The 23,138-nt window shown below is 38.3% G+C and overlaps 1 protein-coding gene across 1 annotated transcript in view; it reads right to left on the bottom strand.

Moving 5' to 3' along the window:
• The window catches only part of LOC111048322, a 190,350-nt gene that overhangs the window by 8,754 nt on the left and 158,458 nt on the right, over positions 1-23,138 (bottom strand). Inside the window, exons 4-10 of the mRNA XM_039429367.1 lie at positions 19,183-19,577; positions 15,983-16,041; positions 14,256-14,530; positions 13,390-13,579; positions 11,029-11,204; positions 2,294-2,452; positions 1,107-1,269 (exon numbers count right to left, since the gene is read on the bottom strand). Of these exons, the coding sequence (XP_039285301.1) occupies positions 1,107-1,269; positions 2,294-2,452; positions 11,029-11,204; positions 13,390-13,579; positions 14,256-14,530; positions 15,983-16,041; positions 19,183-19,577 (1,417 nt within the window). The remainder of the gene's footprint in view (positions 1-1,106; positions 1,270-2,293; positions 2,453-11,028; positions 11,205-13,389; positions 13,580-14,255; positions 14,531-15,982; positions 16,042-19,182; positions 19,578-23,138) is intronic.

The following is a 23,138-nucleotide window of genomic DNA, read 5'->3' as shown; positions in this document are numbered from 1 at the left end:
TAAAATGGATGAAAGAAAAATTGTGAAATGCTCGGATTTATCGTCAGTGAAACATTTCATATAACGTCAAGAATATAAAGACCTTCTTATTAAATTAAAACCTTGACATCATCACGTTGAAAACTCACGTCAAGCCTTGTTTTTAATAATTAATCCAAGATTACGGGCTCAGTCATTGCCATAATACGTTTTTCAGAAGTATTATTTAATCGTATTTGTGTGAAAATAAGATTTGAAACAATATGTGAGGAAAAAGTATGCAACCCGCTCTACAGCTAGCCAGTGCTGAACGAGTGTTAAGCGGGTTGCATATATGGCCCCTTACGTTACTTTTTTGGGGATAACCTACTTTTTTTAAGAAATCAGTCAAAATCTGATTCTAAGTATATGGTTGGAAAAGGAAGTAATTTTCTATGAGAGATTCATATAATTTCTTCCATTGTTTGACGTTTTTGAACTTTTTATGAGCGTTAAACTATTTGAAATTCGACTTTAAACTCAACGAATGTACTTTTTCAACTTCGAGCGCTCATAAAAAGTTGAAAAAACATAAAAGAAGAAGGAACAAATATATGAATATTATTGGGAATTTCATCCTCTTTCCAACCATATCCTTGAAATAGATTTTGAGTGATGGTTCTCTAGTTATCGTCGTTTTTGAAAAATATCGAAAAATCGATATATCTTGAAAACTACGGTTGATTATAAGATAATTTTACTGGTAATTCATTGTTGAAAATCAAATTGAGAATAATATCACTCCACTTATATGGACTATTTTATTAGAAAACTACGGTCATTTATAAGATAATTTTACTGGTAATTTATTGTTGCAAATCAAATTTAGAATAAATTCACTCCACTTATATGGACTATTTTATTCAAATTAATAAAAAACAATTTACAAATTGTAGTACCAATTTTATTCGAAACATATATATAATATTTTAAATAAAAAGGCTACTACAAGTATTATATTGTTTTTATTAATTTTAATTCAGAATCTATTGTCTTCGGCTTATTACTTTAAACTTTCCACACAGCCTTCGGCTTTTAATGTTACTAATTTTCTAGGACATCTGTATATGACCTTGAACATAACTGACCTGAGGTTTTGACATGGACATCCTGAGCGTGTTGCGTTGTTCGGCCAGCATGGTATGCATGACCTGCGTGTGACCTTGACTGCTGGTGTGGAATGTCTCCTGAGTCAGCTGATGCAGAAGAAGTAGGTCACCTCCACGCGCCACGGAAAGGTCGACCGGGTCCCTGTTGTAACATGAGACAATGTGGTCACAACGGGATTCTTTGGTGTGGTCACCAAGCCAAACCACATCTATAGTCAGGTCCACGTTATAATGGTAGTTCTTGATCAGCAATGGTATTGCTATTATTGTCTATTATTCGACAAAGCCGATAGCGCCATCTCTTTCCCGCTTTGCTCTGTTGCCAGATCTTCCATTAGAACTTCAGAATTAATAATTAATTAACAAAATATTTCATGTAGATTATGAAAATTCATTATTGAACTATCAAAAATATAATTTCTTGTTCAATAAAATATAGTCGATTATTTTAAACGAGAATGAACAGTTAATTCACATCAATAAACCTGTATCAGCTAGAAGGCATTGACAATACTTATTGGATCGGCAACGTTGTTCTGCTATCTTTCTCCACTGTCATCAGAACGTGGACCTCACTATAGTCATTAAAATATGACAACACAGTAGAGAATATGGCAGGCAGTTCATGCAAGAAACCAGGTTCTTTGTAGCCTACATACATCATTGTTATTTGAAAACATAATATAAGATGTAACAGTCTATCCTCCTACACAGGAAAATTAATGGTTCTTAGTATTTCTCTCACAGTAATTATCCACCAATTAATCAGTCATCAAATACTCGTTCACCTCACAATACATAAAATTTTCAGAAGAAATGAAAAAAAAAACATGTTCATGGATTAGTTTTAGAGGCCTTATATAACTTTGATGTAGAAATATCAATACACATTTTAAAAATCTGTGCTGGTTCCGATATAAATCTATGTATTAGTGATGTGAATACTATAGTCAATCGCACGGAAATAGTCCGATAGAAATTGAGTACCTCCTTACCCTCCCCGAGCCCATAGACGTTTCCAATTGATCAGTTGTATTATAAAAATATTAATTAAATCTCATTCAGTCTATGATCAGCTGAGGACAACGCTGATCAACTCTCATTCGGTAACGTTGTAATCATCTGTTCCAATTCACATCGAATTATTTTCGTGCGGTTGACTATACCTGACATGACTGTTGGTGTTGGGGGGTGTGGCCAAGACAGTCACCACATTGGCCAGCATCTGGTCCGAGTCAGCCGCGCTTAGCTTGCTGAACGAGGCTGCCACCACTGTTGTGTTGGTCACGCCCAGAGCTAGCAGATATTCTTCGCACAACTCTTTCCTGCAATGCAACGGTTCGAAATTATTTTACCAAAGATTAACAATATCTGAATGAACTAAATGGTTCTCAACGTTGGTCTTCAATCGAAATTATAGAGTTCAGTAAATCAATGCGACCTCGGAATATGAGTATTATTTATTCAATCTTATTTTTGGACAGGCAGGTAACCCGTGCTCCGTAAGGGTTCAATTAGAAACTTGACATACTGGAATCTTGAAGAATTTGAAATAGTCCCATAACAATCCTCGGTAGATCAAAATCTATATGCAAAATTCCCAGTTAATCAGTTGAGTAGTTCAGACGTGATGATGCTTCATTCATGGATTTCCTATCCCGTACGTGTATAAGCCAATTATTTCCCTCATCATATTATAGAATAGCAATTCATGTCGGCATTATCAATCGTGGCTTTGCTTCGTACTTTTCAACTGTCGGATTTGGTGAACTCCCCATTTATATCTGAGAAAGATCCTATTTTTCTTTGAAAATAATGGATTGGTGGTCCGATTCCATTAAACACGAACCTGTTATTTATAAATTTACAAACAAGAGGTGTCAAGTAACTCTGTAAAAATAGATTAACAATTCCAACAAATTAATCATTGTTATTATTTGTCATGTGAAACTGTATAATAGATGGAGTATAATACATAGAAACAATGTTGTGATTTTTGGAGTGAGTTTAGTTTTGTTTTTTGCGTTTGATGCTTGTGCTGAGGGATGAGTCGCTTAACATAATAATTTTATCTTGGACTACAGTACAATAAACCAGAACACATTCAAACAAACCGGAATATCATTCAACTAAACAAAAAACTAACTACAACAAAATAAACTAAAAAATCCTCCAACAAAACTAAAATAAACTGAATCAATTGTGTTATACATTTACACTATTTCTTATGAATATTTAAACATTTGTACCAATATTTAAAAAAACGAAACAAGAAAATATTTTTTCAATCAACAGTGTATGACACGTCAATTAATACTATGTTAAGTTACAAGGACGGGAAGGGGCCTCTTGCAGGCGAGTTTCTAGTCAAGGCCTTAGCCGAGACTAGAATTTCATTCGAGCACTGCAAAAGACATTCATGTTGTAACGCTCCTTGGGGGGTTCCTGGTTTTTGACTTGAGTAATGCCCCAGACGGAGTTGTCACACAGGTATAAAATCTTACACTGAATCCTCGGTGTTGTAATCTCAAATTTATGAGTGTGGATGAATACTACAGAGCACCAGACTGAGCGATTCAATATAAGATTTAATTTAATAGTCCAAATCGCGGGAGGCACAAACTCCTGCACACCTTGATCTGTTCAATGACTATCTGTATGAGAATAATATTCTTTGCAAGTATGCGTTGTAGTGTAGCAATTGTTAGACAATAGATTTAGAGACCTTAAATTATTACCTGTATTGTAGACAGGGAGCAAAATCAGACAGGTCGAGCAAGGAACTTGGTGCATATAATTTGCGGGATTGCGCCACTGATAAATTCCGACGGTCTAGGATAGGTTTGATAGACCAAATGCCGTTCGGAAGATACTTCGTGGACAGAATCTTTCCAATTTTCAGGCTCTATTGTGTGATTCTTTACGCTGTAGCTGTTTCTGCTCTGTGGTAGGAACCTTTATTCCTAAGTCGAAGTAAGGCACAGATAGAAGCTGATATATTAGCAGGTAAGAGTAAATATAAAAGGGGGAGTCTGGCACACAAGTGTGCCAGACTCCCTCTTTACCTCAAGGTCATCCAGGTCAACCATCCCCAACCTCAAGGTCATCCAGGTCAACCACCCCCAACCTCAAGGTCATCCAGGTCAACCACCCCCAACCTCAAGGTCATCCAGGTCAACCATGCCCAACCTCAAGGTCATCCAGGTCAACCACCCTAACCTCAAGGTCATCCAGGTCAACCACCCTAACCTCAAGGTCATCCAGGTCAACCAACCTAACCTCAAGGTCATCCAGGTCAACCACCCTAACCTCAAGGTCATCCAGGTCAACCACCCTATCCTCAAGGTCATCCAGGTCAACCACCCTAACCTCAAGGTCATCAGAAAAAAAAATTAAAAAAAAAAATTAAAAAAAAAATGAAAAAAAAATAAAAAAAAAAATGAAAAAGAAATGAAAAAAAATTAAAAAGGAAAAAAATTGGAAAAAAAAATTAAAAAAAAAAAAAAAATTAAAAAAAAAAATTAAAAAAAAAAAAAATTAAAAAAAAAAACACTTAAAATTGGGAATAAATGGGAAAAAGGGAGAAAAGGGAAAAAAGGGAGAAAAAAATCTCCCTACTGATCTTGAACTGCCTGCCGGTCGCCCCCGCCAGTCGCCCGGCCACCACCGGTCACCCCACCGTTCGCCCGGCCGCCGCTGGTCGGAAGAAGTATCATATTCTATATAATTTAAGTCTTTAAACATAAATCCTCTATGGTGTAGTGGTTAGCAAGTCAGCTTTCTGAGTTGGAGGTTCTATGCTCGAATCCAAGGCGGTAAAGGTAAGTATTAAGGTCAGTATCAACAGAACCAGAGGATATATTTTTTGTATGTAGTGGGTAGACTGGCCCACCACTGCCAGTTATTCCGCTGCCGGTCGTCCGGCCGCCACTGATTGCCCGGCCGCCGCCGGTCGCCCGGCCGCCACCGATCACCCCATCGGTTGCCCCACCGTCGCCCCACCACCACCGGTCGCCCCACCGGTCGCCCGCCGCTGCCAGTCGCCCCACCAGTCGCCCCCAGTCGCCCCCCACCAGTCGCCCCACCACTGGTCGCCCAGCCGCCGCCGGTCGCCACACCACCGGTCGCCCGGCCACCGCCGGTCGGCCACCGCCGGTTGACCGGCCGCCACCGGTTGCCCGGTCACCATTCGCCCCGCCGGTCACCTTGCCGGTCGTCCGACCGCCACCAACAGTCGACCTGCTGCGGCTGGCAATTGTCCTGCCGGCTGAGCATGAGCATTCTGAGCACAGTCAGTGGCACTCAGAATATACTTATAGCTGAACTATATCTAAGGAGATGGTAGGTAATAAGTAAACAGTTTGGAATACAATTAGCTATTTATTGATCAATTCAATATCCATTTCATTGAAAAGTTTACTACAAGCAGGTATATCTCTGTTCCAAAATCCAAGTTGTTTATCATATTGAGTGTGCAGAAAAGTGATGTATCCATGATGTTTCTCCTTGGTCCATGTCAAGCAGGTGATGTCCCAGGTAGTAGACTTCTTCTCCAGCACTAGTCCTTGGCAAGTCTTCTATGTTGTCTGATAGTCTTCGGATGATATTCAGTGATACCTCTAGAACACTGTTTCAGTTAGAGACAATACCCTGTCATTGATGTTGAATCACCTCACAACCTCTTTCCTTCAGGTAATTGATGCTCCTTCGCGTCAGAAGTATAGGTGTAGTAGTATTTCTCACCACTACATCATCCTTCTCCCCCTCCTCCTCTTCCTCCTCCTCTTCCTCTTCCTCCTCCTCCTCTTCCTCCTCTTCCTCTTCCTCCTCTTCCTCTTCCACCTCTACCTCATTGTCCTCCTCCATATCAGTTTCCTCTTCCTCATCTTCTACATGATCCTCAACCATCTTCAGATCAAATGGGGAGATTGATGGTAAATTTGTCTCACCATAGTCGGCCCACTTTGAGAATAGGAGTACCATCTTCTCTATTGTTCTAGATACACAGTTGATTGACAGAATGTCTATTCTCCACAGATGATTCCAGCACAATGAATCTAATCTGCTATGTATCCAATATATATATCCATATTTGTACAGCATTATGATTTTGATTGTACCTCAATATATTACCTAATGTCTAAGGTGTTGCTGTTCTCTGCTTTCTCAAGTAAAGACCTTTACCAACATTTGATCTCTGCTGTCTCAAGTAAAGACCTGTACCAACCTTTGGTTTCTGATGTCTCAAGTAAAGACCTCGACCTCCTTTCATTGATTTTTTCTTTGATGGTTGAATCTTTTGTTTCTTCCCCTTCTCAACCACCCTGCTGACTTCCTTCAGTGATCTTTTCATACCTCCCCCAAATTTTGCCTTAGCCTCCATAATGTTGGTGACTGCTAGTGCTGCTGCTTTTTCCAACACCCCTGCATCATCAGATCTCACTCTGTCCCAGGCTCTCTCTGCCAAGATGCTGTCTGCTACTGCTCTGCTTGCTGTATCACCACTCTTGGAATAGGCAATATCATGCTCCTTGCAAGCCTGATCAAGTTTGTTAATTCCTGGATCACCTTGTGCTAATCACTTCTGAAGTTTTGCTCCTGGTCCACAGTATTGATAGCCAGGGATATGAAGTTCAACTGGTAGAATGTCGATTGCCTTATTAACTATTGTACCAGCAGCTCCTTTGATAGCTGACAGAACACCTCTTCCTCTATAGACCTTCTGACTTTTCTCCTTACTAAAATCACGCCTTGGGGCAATAGATCCTCTCCCAGTCACTTGTCTCTCAGAATGTCTTTGACCACCATCTCTGCTATCATCCAAAAGGCGTTTGATTGTATTCTTATACTTGACTTTGTTGTAGTTAACAATCTCACCTCTTGGATCATTGTTCTGTCTGTGCACACTGGTCCAGTTCAATATTTCTCCATAAGCCTGTCTGTCAGCAGATTCAACTAATGCACGATTTGGATTCTTCTTAAAAATCAACACACAAAGTCCCAATGTAGCTGTGAAGGTCTTTTCTTCCTGATCTACAGGGTCAGTCAGCACAATTTCATCACCATTCTCTCCAAAAGTTAAATACTTATTGCCCAGGTAGTAAGCATTGTCTCTCACTCTTGGCCCAAAAGTGTCATCAAAATCGTCATTGTCCTTGCTCAATGATCCTCTAATGTAATCAGCTACCTGTTTTCCAGCTAGATCAGTTTGATCAAGGATATTCTGAACTGTTGTACCATGACTTTCATTCAATAATTGTTCAACATTCTTATCATCATCCTGTCCATCTCCAGACAGCCCCTCATCACTGCTATCATCATATCCTCTACTCATATTATACTCCTCACCCTCATCCCCTTCAAATGCATGCTTTCCTGCTTTCCATAGTTGCCGTCCAACTCTTGAGGTGCCTGCCATTGGACTTGAAATTTCTCTAGTTCCATATGATTCAAATGTTGGTGACTCTTCATCAATGCTGGAGAGTTGGAGCTTATGTTTTGCTTTACTTGCACCAGTAAGTCCACGCCTTGTATATGTGGCATCTTTAACAAATGGTGTTGTTGGTGGAGTAGGATATGTGTGGTGTGTTGATGCTGCTGAGAAAGGACGATGTTCTGATGATAACAACTATGGCTTGGATTGTCTCTGCCTACCCTTCACATGCCTGGAGCGCATTTTTATTCTAGGCTTCAGATACCTGGGATGCTTCTTGGATGCTCTTGATGGAGGTAGTTGTGGTCGTTGAACTGGCATCTGTTGGAAGGTTTCGACTAGGTTGACTAGTGGCTCAGCTAGAGGTTTGAAGTGTTCCACATGTTTCTCTTCTGCAATCCGTCTACCCAGCATGATTTCCTTTTGATTTCACCCTTCAACCTAGCAATCTCCAATATGGTAGGAGCAACCTCCTCCAATGTTGGCTTATGGTTCCTTTGTTTGATATACATACTGGTCAGTGTTTATCAGTATACTGAGGTCTGAGAGTTTGAGCTCCGCTATTTATACATTTTGGACCCATACCAAGTGCCGAGTGCCACTGATTGAACAGTGACTGAACAGTGACTGATCAGTGACTGATCAGTGACTGAACAGTGACTGATCAGTGACTGATCAGTGACTGAACAGTGACTGATCAGTAACTGATCAGCTGATCAGTGACTGAACAGTGACTGATCATTAACTGAACAGTGACTGAACAGTGACTGATCAGTGACTGATCAGTGACTGATCAGTGACTGATCAATGACTGAACAGTGACTGATCAGTGACTGATCAGTGACTGAACAGTGACTGATCAGTCCGCAGCAGGTCGACTGTTGGTGGCGGTCGGACGACCGGCGAGGCGACCGGCAGGGCGACCGGTGGCCGGCGACCGGTGGCGGCCGGACGACCGGCGGTGGCCGACCGGCGGCGGCCGGGCGACCGTGGTGGGGCGACCGGCGGCGGCCGGGCGACCGGCGGCGGCTGGGCGACCAGTGGTGGGCGACTGGTGGGGCGACTGGTGGGGCGACTGGCAGCGGCCGGGCGACCGCGGTGGCCGACCGGTGGCGGCCGGGTGACCGGTGGTGGGGCGACCGCGGCTGGGCGACCGGTGGCGGCCGGACGACCGCGGTGGCCGACCGGCGGCGGCCGGGCGACCGGTGGTGGGCGACTGGTGGGGCGACTGGTGGGGTGACTGGCAGCGGCCGGGCGACCGTGGGGCGACCAGTGGTGGTGGGGCGACCGGTGGGGCGACCGACAGGGTGATCGGTGGCGGCCGGGCGACCGGCAGGGCGACCGGCGGCGGCCGGGCAATCGGTGGCGGCCAGACGACCGCAGCGGGATGACTGGCAGTGGTGGGCCAGTCTACCCACTACATACAAAAAATATATCCTCTGGTTCTGTTGATACTGACCTTTAATACTTACCTTTACCGCCTTGGATTCGAGCATAGAACCTCCAACTCAGAAAGCTGACTTGCTAACCACTACACCATAGTGGATTTATGTTTAAAGACTTAAATTATATAGAATATGATACTTCTTCCGACCGGCGGCGGCCGGGCGACCGGTGGGGTGACCGTGGTGGCCGGGCGACCGCAGGGGTGACCGGCGGGCAGTTCAAGATCAGTAGGAGAATTTTTTTTCCCTTTTTCCCTTTTTCCCTTTTTCCCATTTATTCCCAATTTAAGTGTTTTTATTTTTTTATTTATTTATTTTTTTTTTTCGATTTTATGTGTTTTTAATTTTTTTTCAATTTTTTTCTTTTTTTTTAATTTTTTTTCAATTTTTTTCTTTTTAATTTTTATATTTTTATTTTTTTTAAATTTTTTTTTAAATCTTTTTTTTTTTAATTTTTTTTTTTTGATGACTTTGAGGTTAGGGTGTTGACCTGGATGACCTTGAGGTTGGGGTGGTTGACCTGGATGACCTTGAGGTTAGGGTGGTTGACCTGGATGACCTTGAGGTTGGGTGTGTTTGACCTGGATGACCTTGAGGTTGGGGTGGTTGACCTGGATGACCTTGAGGTGGGGGTGGTTGACCTGGATGACCTTGAGGTGGGGGTGGTTGACCTGGATGACCTTGAGGTAAAGGGGGAGTCTGGTACACTTGTGTGCCAGACTCCCTCTTTTATATCTACTGGTAAGGACAGAGAACTTATGATCTCGATCTGACCCCACTTGATATTTCCACTTAGATCTGTTCCTTGAACCAGATTTGGATCAATTATTTCAATGATCGTTTTTGATCGGTGATTAACAAGTACGAATGTGCCAAACACAAAATCTGAAGAGCTAAAGAAATAATCGAGCTCAGGAGGTAAAGTATGAAATTTGAAATATAATGAGCAATAATAATAGTTAATAAAAAATATAGTTTCAAGTTTTGATAAACAAGTTTTGAATAATTTTCTGCGGACAAGCTTATTTGAATTAGTGCTATGATGCTGGGCTATCATGCACGTTCTTTTTACAAAGTTTAAAAAATTCTTAAAGATAAATTATGATTCCAAACGATTTAACTAGAAAATATTACAATATTTGAAATTTAATCAGGGTCGTGGTTCAGGCAGATGAGGACAGTTAAACGACTACAAAAATTACAATTATAATTCAGTACACTTAGGCTAAAGCGCTTTCGACGTGGCCATTAATAATTAGCGAAGAAAAATTGAAGTAATTTCTGTACTTTTCGAAGCAAAGGGTGGGGCCCCATAGAATAAAAGAGAACTCACGTGATCCTTCTTGGTATGGTGGTTTCTATTCTCAAAAAACTTTCGCTGAGCAGTTCTTTCGAAATATGCCGTATAGAACGGTGCTCTTATCTCAGTCTCTGCTGTTGATATGTATAATCTTCTTTGCTATAAGGTAACAGTACATTTGATACTCTTCCTAGCCTTTGACAATAATAAAATCTTCTATCACTTAGATTTATTTTATTTCATGTTCTCAATAATTTTAAGATGTCACAACATCCAAGTAACTTACACCATTTTTCGTCATAATAATCTAGAAAAGAATAATTGAGAAACAGAAAACATTACTTGATTGTGCTGACATTACTACATGCATTTTATAAACATAACCTAGTTTACAAGTTTCGAATCAGGAATATCTTGATTGTAGTTGACAAAACTTCCACCTAGAGCGCTAAAAGGCGGTTTTCGTACCAGTTTTGCTGTTCCTAATTCGTAACTAGGGAACATACTCGACTGTAAAGTAAACATATGATTTTATTACAGTATAGTATGTTGTAATGATAATCATATGTTTATTTGTTCTACAATCAGCTGTTTATCGGTTTGATTCCATGGATGTAAAACAGCTGAAATTGAATGACTATGACAAAAATAATTGAACTACATCTAGTTTTGAAATGAATAGTTATTAATAGAATACTAAATTAGTATTAATAGAATACTAACCGGCTACCAGCTCCAAATACTATAAGGCCGTCGACTTTCTCATTGGTGGCGAGTAGGTTGGCCAGATAGGCCACAGTGACAAGCGAACTGACGTGCGTTTGGGCCACCACGCCTGTCAGAGCCAAGTCCACCAGTAGCTGAGCCACAGACGCTGGGCCCAGGCAGAATGTACGCTCCTGAAAACACACACAATATTTATTACAATCAATTGATATTTATAAAATTATTCGACTACCCATCACAATAATGCATTCTGACATTAGTGCTACTATTTCATTGATGAGAAATAAAACCATATACGAACCAAAAACTGATATTTACAACTCATCCACTTCAGAAGGCAGCATGATAATATTATAGCGAGTGTTCAAAGAATAATGGCCCAAGGTCTATAAATACTGGTCATGACACGATCCCGTGATGCATTTCCAAATCGCCATTTTGTGGAGTTTTAGTTTACCAATTTTCAAATTCATCAGCAGTTATCATTAAAAATTGAACAACATGATGTGTTATTCGTAACTAGCTGGCCCGGCGAACTTTGTAGCGCCAAATAGTTGACGCATCTCATCAAAAACGTTAACTGGATGCACAACTGAGGAGACGCGATGCGGCATTCTATTTATATAGATAATTTTCCAACTGCAGAGTAAATAATATACTAAAAATCAATTAATTCTAGACACCAAAGACAGCACATTATTTTGCATTCTGTTTTTAGTCGGGGTGTTTAGGATAAAATACATGGACGGTTATGGAACAGCACACACTCTTGTCTACTATCTACCGACGGCTGTTGGATGACGCAATGATTGTAACAGCTGATTTTTATTTCTGTGTGTGGCCAGTTCACAAATCTTCTCCCATAAGGATTACATGTAAACTTTGAAGGACCGTAGGAAAGAGTCCTGAAGTCAGATTATAAATTTGAAAGGCCATAAACCTGGTCCTGAACATAACGAACACAACTAAAAACAAATTAGCAGACTCGGTGCACACATAAAAAAGTTATTGAATGTCAAAATTTGAAGTTCGATTTTTATTACTTTCCTTGCCCTATTACCATAGGTGAGAAAAGTATTGCTTTCCGAAAAAATTGAGGTACCCCAATTTCTAAATTTCTATACGTTTCAAGGTCCCCTGAGTCCGAAAAAGTGGTTTTTGGGTATTGGTCTGTATGTGTGTGTGTACACGATATCTCATCTCCCAATTAACGGAATGACTTGAAATTTGGAACTTAAGGCCCTTACAATATGAGGATCCGACACGAACAATTTCGATCAAATGCGATTCAAGATGGCGGCTAAAATGGCGAAAATTTGGTCAAAAACAGGGTTTTTCGCGATTTTCTCGAAAACGGCTCGAACGATTTTGATTAAAGTTATACCTGAAATAGTCATCGATAAGCTCTATCAACTGCCAACTCTCTATCACTATCAAAAAATTGAGTGGAAAAGATTCAGCATGAGAACCTCTACAACTAATGTTCAGTAACATTTTCACCTAAAATTAAAAATAAGCTCGAAATTCGAGAAAATGTGATTATCCAATTGCGAACTGTTGGCAACTGTTGATCCTATTAAATGATTCACTGAGAAGAGATAGCACACCTCGTGTGTCTTCAGCGTTATTGCCCTGTCACCAGCTGGCTCAAATCTTTGAATAGTAGACTTGAGATGCGCAGGAACACTAGGGTCAGGTGACCAATTTCCATAACGGCAAAGAAAGTTGTGTGAGTGTGCCACACCAAATTTTTTATATAGATATTGTTCAAGGGATATTGCTTGGCTTTGAATTGTGGAATAAGTTCTTCCGACAGAATAATAATATTCAGATTCCAACAAGGAACTGAATTGAAGATTTTCAGATTTAATTGATTGGGAACTTTCGACTGTTCTTGAGGTTAGCCAATTGTCCCAATGCCTCATGAATCATAACATGTTACAAGAATAAAAACAATTGTTAATAATAAATGAATGAATAATTGAACCATTTATTATTGAAAAATCTAAAACCTAAATTTATATATTATCTGAACCAGAATATTGTTTTCAAAATGCACAATGCATGATTTTGTAACGAGCAAATTGAATTAGATTGAATTTTCAAATGTACCGCCATTAAAACTGCACATTATGGCCGCTCCATAAGGAACACGGGCACAGTATACATGATAGGTTTCTTGACCTGGTGTTTATAGACCTTGATTTATCGAACCAAGACTTATATTTTTACAACAGATAATTTTCACAAACATTTGTGTGATGTATTCAAATGATTTATTTGAATCATACATATGATAAAGCTATCAAAAACTGTCCATCATTCAATACATTTACAGTCTATATCCTTTATTATTACCTGCATGATGACCTTATTCTCGACGAACAGCGATGAACAGGTGAAGAGCTGCCTGGATTTGGGCATGGCATGCAAGAACCGAGGCAGTATGTGATCCAGTTTGTACGTGAGAGGCTTCAGGTGATCCCCGCTGCCTTCAGGCAAGTGAGACAGGCCGAACGCGTCCAATTCCGCGAACACGTCTCTTGGCCTGGAAGCAAGAGTAATGAGATTCAATGATAATTATGATTTTTTTGTTGAATATAAATTGATGATTAAATACAGGGTAAGTCATATGTATGGGAACCCTCCAATAAGTTGAAGACTGTAGTACATACATTAATGTGACTTTCAGGATAAGTTATTAGTCGAATACTCCACCTTTTGACGTACAACTCAATTTCAACCCCTCATAAGGGGGTGACTCAGGGGTTGTAACTCGAATATCTAAGATGTAAAAACCCATTGCGTGTAACATCATGTTGAAGGTCTTTTCAAGCCAAGATAGATGACATCAATAAAAATGTTCTATGATACTTGTGTCCAAAATGGCGGCTGATTGAAGTTTTAGTTTTTACTTGAATCTTCAATCAGCCGCCATTTTGACACAAGTATCATAGAACATTTTTATTGATGTCATCTTTCTTGGCTTGAAAAGGCCTTCAAAATAATGTACCACATAATAGGTGTTTACATTTGAAATATTTGAGTTACAACTTCATTCTTGTTTCCACATTCACGTTTTCTTTAGAAACGAAAACTTCAATCAGCCGCCATTTTGGATACAAGCATCATAGAACTTTTTATTTATGCCATCATTCTTGTTCCATCACCAGTTATTTTGATGTATTATTCAAATGCAATTACTGGAAAATCGAGAAACTCACTTTGCCTTGAAATAGTTGATCCATCCGCAGACGATGCGGTCATTGACCTTCGACCTCGCGTCGATCAGATGCTCGGGTAACAGCTGTTCAAGGTCGTAGGCTTCGCGCGCAATGCGCATGCGCGACACGATTGCGCCTAGGCGCACGCGCGATTTCCACAAGAGGTCGTTGACCTCCTGAAGGTCACTGACCTCGATTGGCTCTCGGAAACGGAACTGCTTCCGGTACAGGTTGTAGAAAAACAGGCAGATCAACAGCAGTTTGTCTTCCTTCAACTATTACACGAATTGAAACAATTAATTCCATAATGAATACCAAACAAAATTCCAAAATTAATTGTTATCAACTACTCTGAAGTCTTCTGCTAAATATTGATTGTGGGGAGAATTTATTTTTGAATAATTAATACTCTGAATTCGGGGTTTTTATATGTTTTGACTTTTTCACATCAAAAAGAACTTTATTTGGAAGTGAAAAGTGTGAATTTGAAGGATTGTGTTCACTATAACCTTGTTGTCCGGTTTCCCATTAGGAAACTTTGGACTATATACAGCGAAGTGGAACTACCCTTGGGTCTCCCCACCATTCAAAGCCATACGCTAATAATAATAATGAATACAGTGAAACGACTGAAAATCGTCAAGTTATACAACTAGTGACCCCCTGGGTTGGAGAACTCGCTCATGAACTTTTGTATTGTAATCTTTGAAATCTGCAACTTTCATTTATACCAGAGTGTGTGAAAATTATGGAAACAGCTGAATATTTCTTTTACAAGAATAATTTGAAAGTGGGTTTCATTGGGGATCCTATTGGAAATGGTAATTACTCCGTTGCTTCAACATCTTTGACCCTCATATTAATCCAAAAATTGTATTATATATCAGGTACTCTTAGAACTGACAATCTCTGGATAGCAGCGCTCATTTTATACGAAGCCACAGCGGCCAACCAGTTACAGATGGAGTTAAATAGAGAATGCATTTATTCAAATGCTAATAAATATTATAATTTACTATTTAACGAAAATCCTAAATAAATGCTGCAAATCACCGCGAAGACCTCCGAAAAATGACGAAGGAGAGTCAATTTTGTCGTCCAACGATCTTGACATGTAAAAAGGATCGAAGAATACGTGTTCAAAATTAAAAGCTGATTGATCAATCCTTTCTAAATTTATTTTAGGAATACAAACAGAAGGACAACGACTTTGGCCTTCAATAAGTCAAAAGTGAGAGCTCGATAACGCTCGTTGGGTAAAAAAGTGATGGACATGATCAATGACATCATAATAATATCGATACATATTAAAATTCAACAGTATAATTGAACAATATGAGTACTAATAATAAAAAACATTGTATAGATTTCAAAAAAGACTAGCTCTGCTTGTGTAATCGAATTTGTGTTTATTATTGAACAAGTTTTCCACAACTTTTTCTGTCCCATCTCAAAGCAATTCATTTCAAATCAAACTGCATAGCCCTTATTAACTTTTCCGTCCTTATGAATTTAACGTAATAGATTAAACGTAACTTGACAAACATCATTTGTTCAATCTAGTAGAATTTATAAGGACGACAAAATATAGTACGAAAAAAAATCTATGTGTGTATGCAGGGCTTAGCTTTGATATCATTCAAATTCTTTAAACTACCAGATTTTGTCAATAATCAATTAGGTCACAATATTTTCATCAGTACATTAATTAAGATGCTGATGATTACCTGAGGATGCTCTTCCATGAAATTTAGATGATTGAGTGCCTCCGTGAGGACAGATTTATCTGAAACAAGGATGAAGATGTTGAGATCATCCGAAAAATCCAATTGCACCACCTCAATCCATAGGAGAGAGTTAGCTTATTAGTATTCCTACATCTATACTATAATAAAGGAAAGTACTGGCTTATTCACGTACGGGATAGGAGAAGTTTTTGGTGAATCATCACGCATTTACCACCCATGGGTAATATAGTTACTGTAGTCTGAACTACTGGACTGTTTTACTTGAAATTTTTCATTTAAATTCTTAATCAACAGAGGATGGTTATGTGCCTATTTTCAATTCTTCAAGATTCCATCATGTCAAGTTTTCAGTTTGTCAAGTTTTAAAACAGACTTTCGCGGAGCACGGGTTACCTGCTAGTATACAGTCTGTTTCCGAACTGCCTACCAATACTCTAGGCCATTGTTCCTGGGTGAAAAACATTTAAATTGTCCGGAAGTCTTCAGTTACTCACACAGCGGCCATTTTGCTTTTTTCACTCATTATTTTTTCTCTCAATAATGGTTAAACATACGGGATTGGAACTTCGCACGATCATTTATAACAACCAGTCAAAGCTAGTAAAAAATTGTAATAGTTTTTAAAATTCATAGAACAAAATGACGGCCATTTAAAATTTTGTTTTCAAATAACTCAGAAACCGTTGGTTTTACAAAAACTCTTCAGGAATAACTTTGTTTAGTAAATTTAATTGCCTATCGATTGGTACCAGATTTTCTAAGATTGGGTCAATATCAACTGAGATATGGCAGTTTTAGTGATAGGTGACCACTGAAAGTTTGTTGCAGTGCAAACCAAGGCATGCTCATAGAGTCGCCTCGATGATGCATCCATCTCTATTTGCATTGAATGTTGATAGAAAGCGATTTTAGGTCATTTCAAACAATAAAATAACGTTACATAGCCCTCTAAAGGTGGGTCACCAACCACTAAAGCTGCCATATCTCAGTGAATATTGATCCAATCTTAAAAAATCTGGTACCAGTCGAAAGGCAATTAAATTTACAAAAAAAATATATTCTTGAAGAGTAAAAAAAATAAGTGGAAAAAGCAAAATGGCCGCTGTGTGAGTAACTGAAGACTTCCGGACAATTAAAATATGATATTTAGATATGTTTTTTACCCAGGAACAATGTCCTAGAGTATTGGTAGGGGTTTGTTAACACTCTGTATAATATAATAAAGGGAAGAATGGGCATGTGCATGAAGAGGATAGAAAATTGAGGATTAACGCATCATCTCACTCTCATATCAGATATCATTCTCCTATTTTACTCTGTTTTCATCAGAAAATGCAAGTTACTCGATCATTAGGATGTGGGGATTCAAGTATCAGTTCTAGTATACTTGATTTCAAGTTTGAAATACATTGATTTTATACAAACTTTGTATGCAAGTAAACCTGACAAATGTAAACGTCACTTGTCCATTTGAATGGAATTTTATCAAGTTATGAATATGAACTAAACATTAATTAGAACTATATTAATAAATTCTATAGTGAGGTCCACATTATAATGGCAGTGTTTGATTAGCAATGGTCCTTGTCTATCATTCAACCAACAGCGGTATCTCTTTCTCGCTCTGCTCTGTTGCCAGATCGACTTTGATAATGCAGAATTAATCATCAATTAACAAAATATTCAATCTCAATTATAAAAATGTATTATGCTATTATTGAACAATATAATTTCTTGCTCAATAAAATATAATTGATTATTTTAAACGAGGATGAACAGTTGATATTACACCAATAAACCTATATCAGCTACCGTCTGTAGATAGTCCAGGCAACGAATGCTCGAATAAAGGTATAGAGGGAAAAGTTTGGAACACAATTTTCAACTTCACAGCTCTTTTAAGGATAGTAAGAGGATTAAAATATCAATATTCCTCACCTCTACCCCTTGTGCTAAAGGGGTGGGGGTGGTTTGAGAGTACCATTTTTTCATTTTTCACATATATCTCGGAAACTTTGCATCTTATGAACATTTATATTCTATGCAAAATTGAAGCTCACAAAATTACCAACAAGTTTTGTTTGTTCTCTACATATTTTCCATATCTCTCACAGTTTCTGAGATATGTATATGTATCATATTATATTTATTATAATTATGATCTGTAATTGCCAATGAAATAAATAAATAAATAAATAAATATCCGCTCTTGAAGGTGAGAAAGTTTTTGAAATAACACTTTTGCCTCCAATTTCTTCATCTTTTCGGACATCTGATCTTTGAACGATTGATGAAAAAAATCCGTGCTGATTATGAGCTGATAGGGCATCAAATTATCTTTAATCAATGTATATGTTCACTATTTTACGCATTTCCCTACGACTGTTGCAGCAGTTTTAGTGTTGAGAGTGAAATTTTCTATTCAGCAACAATAGATCAGTTGACAATGGAATTTGGAGGGAATGTTTGGAACACAATTCTCGACTTTGCAGCTTTGTTGAGACTAGTTCGGAGGTGATCATATCAAAAAATCCAAACCCCTACATCATGTGCTGAAGGGATGAGGGTGGTTTGAAGGTTGCATTTTCCACTTATTACTTACGTGCTTATATCTTGGGAACAATGTATTCTATTGACATGATCAACTACATAAAAATGGAGCTTAATAAATTCCCTACAAGCTTTGTTTTATAGATATTCTAGATAAATCCGATACTTTTCGAGATATTCATGTTCTAAAGTGATGTTCTAAAGTTTATGTCAAAAGTATTATTTCAAAAACTTTCTCACCTTCAAGAGCGGATATCTCAGAAACTGTGAGAGATATGGAAAATATGTAGAGAACAAACAAAACTTGTTGGTAATTTTGTGAGCTTCAATTTTGCATAGAATATAAATGCTCATAAGATGCATAGTTCCCGAGATATATGTGAAAAATGGTACTTTGAAACCACCCCCACCCCCTTAGCACAGTGGGTAGGGGTGGAGACTATTGATATGTTAATCCTCTTACTATCCTCAAAAGAGCTGTGGAGTTGAAAATTGTGTTCCAAACTTTTCACTCTATAATTTTTCGTTGACTGGACTAAGAAGGCATTGACAAGACAGAGGTTCGGCAACGTTGTTCTCCTATCTTTCTCCACTGCCATTATAACGTGAGCCTCACTAGAGGTACTTACACCTTAGAACGTCGTAGATAAGCGTGTAAACCCTTCGCATCTGTTCTGGATCCTTGAGCAAACTGACCGGAGGCTTCTGATGTGTTTCGGTGTTCTGCTCATGCGCAGAATAATTGCTGACTAGGCGTGCCGCCATTAGCAGATCAGCATTCGACCAGAACACTCCCGTCTTACTCCCTTTGTCCAAATCCACAGACGGAGTCTGAGAGGTTGCTTCCATCTGGAAGATGGCCGTTGAACGAGGTCTCTTGGTCAGCTCCTCTTCTTCTTCCTCCTTCTTTTCGTCTTCCTCCTCTCCTTCTTCTTCTTCTTCTCCTTCTTCTTCTCTTCCTCCTCTCTCGGTGGCGATCGACTCAACATCGTCTGCCATGGGCTCGGGAGAGACGGCTGGTTTTCTGTTTAGTTTAAAAAAAAATTGAACTTTATTAATTAAATATCGGAACTAAATTTTTATGAAGTGGATTGAAATGAATCATTAAATACAGTCGAACCTCTCTATAACGAACCTCCACTTAACGAAATCCTCTACACAACGAATTTCTACCTTGTCCCATGACATTTTTGAGTTTTAGCTGCTTATTTACCTCTATGTAAAGAATTTCGGACCTCTCAACAACAAAGTTTTGACTTCAACATACAAAGTGTAGTGTGTATTGGAAGCAGACGGTTATTTCCAAGGAATTGTTTAGTTTCAGCAGAAAGGTCAATAGACTTAAAATAATGGCAATTCAGGTAGGAAGAAGATAGGGTGGTAGACAGTTAATAGAGGGTGAAACACAAGTCGGAAATTGAATGCAAGTTACTGGATATTGAATTCCAAGAGCTTGTCATTATTGTAGACCAGGCAGGTGAACGACTGGACTTCCCCATTCTTGCTTTTGTCACACATTTCAATTCTTTGAGCTGACTATGATGATGATAGCTGTGACGGAACCTGAGGAGAAGAATCCGTCAGATCAAGAAGTTCTAGAGGCTTTCAAAATTATCAGGCAAGGATTAAAACTGGAAAATAGTGTACCAGACATGTCTGGCTGTTTGAATAGATGTGAGTCGTTTATCAAACATGATTTTTTATTCAAATGCAAAATTGAACCGAAAATTACTCACTTTTTCAAATATGAAACATTAAAAAATAGGAAAGTTGATATTCATAGTGAAGTTATTGACAAAATAACCGTATTTTACGTTCCATCTAATAGTAGTGTAAAGAGTTGAAAAATATTGCTACAGAGTATGTACTTTGATTAAACTCCACTAATAGTACAAATCAAGCTTTCTGAAAATAAATTGGTGAGTTTACTTACTCATTACATTCTATAAATATATTCAAAAAACATGTTTTTTCCAAACAGCATTAATTTTCAATTTCCATATTAATATTGGCCTAATAGGTACCCTATTACGTTCGCGTAATCTACGTTCGTATCTACGTTCATCGTTCAGCGAACGTCGTATCTACGTTCGCGATATGTTCTATGTACCATATTCATTTATTTACTGCTGTGATACGATATTATAAGATCCATAAGATCGTGGCAGATTTCTTGACAGAACTTCTCAATAACGAATACCTCTCTGCAGCGAATTTTTTCTCGGGATAATCGACTTCGTTATACAGAGGTTCGAATGTAGTTGATATAATATTGCCTAGAAGTTGGAGATTCCATAAACAAACAATCATTATTGTGAACATAGCTACAGATGACATAAGAAGAAGAGAAGATTTCATCTTTAAAACCAATGTGGCACATTAATATAACTGTTTTTGAGTAGATTGAGGTAAGAACTCATCAACATACAACAGATTAAATTGTGAATGAAAACAAAAACTCAGATATGAATGAATAATTCATGCCAAAAGGTAGTGGAACGCCAATAACGTTTCTAATGATGCTTAGAACGAATCAATTCTATATTTCGACACATCAAAAAATTTTCTCCCAAGGTAAATTCGTATCCTCCCGTATTTAAAGAGACTATAGTACTAGTTTTTGGACAGAGCGCTGGAAGCTACTATTCATTGCTAATAGACAATGTAAAGACATAAACATTTTCAAGACTTCCACTGGACCATTATAATTCTAAATTCAATATAAGCTGGGTATTTATTTATCCATTCAATGATATACAAAACACAATTCATCAAAATATAGGCTGAACAATCATACACTTTTGATTACTGTTTCTATAATCTAAGATCCAAGTAGACAGTTAGATTAGATTGCTAAGCTTAAATCTGTGTGTGATGTATTCTGCCGTCCCAAAACAAATAATGTATGGGAAAAGGTAAATAATCTCATGAAGATGAGAACGCACAATTCCCACTGAAAAATTCTACATGATCTATTGAAAATTGATATTAGTTCTACTAAATTGACAAAAATATCCCTGACAAATTTGTCCAAAACATGTAATGCTAATTCACAAAAATACAATTACAATCCCTGCAAAAACTTAACAAACTTCACAAATAACTCACAGGTTCATTCAGCAATTGAATTAGGAGTTATAAACCTGAATATATTCATCAGTATATAAATTAATATTATTTAGCGTATGGCAGATACACAACAAATATATAGATCAGGAGTCTCAAATGCCTAGATATACACTGTATATTTCCAAATTCATTGAGATGTTGTGTAGTTTTCGGTCAGGAGAACATACGTTTGTCTGACGGCCATTATTTGCTAGTCCATTTTTAGCGGTACCCAATATGCACCATGGTGGCGAACTAGCGTTACACATAATTAAGTTGAAATATTCTGATTGCTGGAAAAATTTTGAGGTTGAAAGAGGTTGAAATTCAATTTTCAATTTTCACAGAAAAAAAAATTATATAAAATATATTCACCAAAACACCACTTCATCTAGACCGTTGACAAAGGTGGCACAACTACCGAAAATTTCGGAAAATAATGTGAGTTTCTAAGTGTTTTTTACCTATCTGTATCGTGTTACCTGTTCGAATTAGTGATAAATATTCACCAGTTGATATGTTACAGCACTATTAGCGGATCGCGTAGAGCAACAAAGGACAATGGCCCACTACTGGAATCGAAATTAGAAGACTCAAAGACCACCCCTACATTTCCTTGCCCCACCCCCGCCAAACCTAAAATAGAGGACACTACTAACCTCAACTTAATGTTGAAGCGGCGACCGCAAATGTCAGGTTTCAGGGTTGGGGGGGGGGTTGAAAGGGGTACAAGCCCATTAAAACATAATCAATAAAATAGAGAGAGAACGCAGCCGACAACCACAATAGTGTATGGTGAGATTCACGTTATAATGGCAGTGGAGAAAGATAGGAGAACAACGTTGCCGATCCTCCGTCTTGTGCAGACGGTAGCTGATACAGGTTTATTGATGTAATATTAACTGTTCATTCTCGTCTAAAATAATCAATTATATTCTATTAAGCACAAAATTATATTTTTCAATAATTTCATAATGAATTTTTCTAAGGTGAAATATTTTGTTAATTAATTTTCAATCCTCTCTTGTCAATGCCTCCTATAGACGGCAGCTAATACAGGTTTATTGATGTAATATTAACTGTCGATTCTCGTTTAAAATAATCAATCATATTTTATTAAGCAATAAATTATAATTTTATTATGGAATTTCATAATTGAGATGAAATATTTTGATAATTAATTTCTAATTCTACATTGTTAAAACACGATCTGACAACAGAGCAAAGCGAGAAAGAGATAGCGCTATCCGCTTTGTTGAATGATAGGCAAGGATAGCAATACCATTGCTAATCAAACACTGCCATTATAACGTGGACTTCACTATAGTAATAGTGGCTTACCCAAACCACAAATGAGATTTGCTTGCGTGAGGGGATCTGAATTGTTTTGGGGATGGGGCTAATGAAAATCTACGTCTACGTTGTAATTTGACCTTTGAACCCTTGTAGGTGGGGGCTGTGAAAACAGGACCACCCC

The sequence above is a fragment of the Nilaparvata lugens genome, chromosome 5 (assembly GCF_014356525.2).
Source record: "Nilaparvata lugens isolate BPH chromosome 5, ASM1435652v1, whole genome shotgun sequence".
NCBI classification, from domain to species: Eukaryota; Metazoa; Arthropoda; class Insecta; order Hemiptera; family Delphacidae; genus Nilaparvata; species Nilaparvata lugens.
Note: the sequence above shows the minus strand (reverse complement) of the source record. Positions and strands in the feature narration are given on the sequence as shown.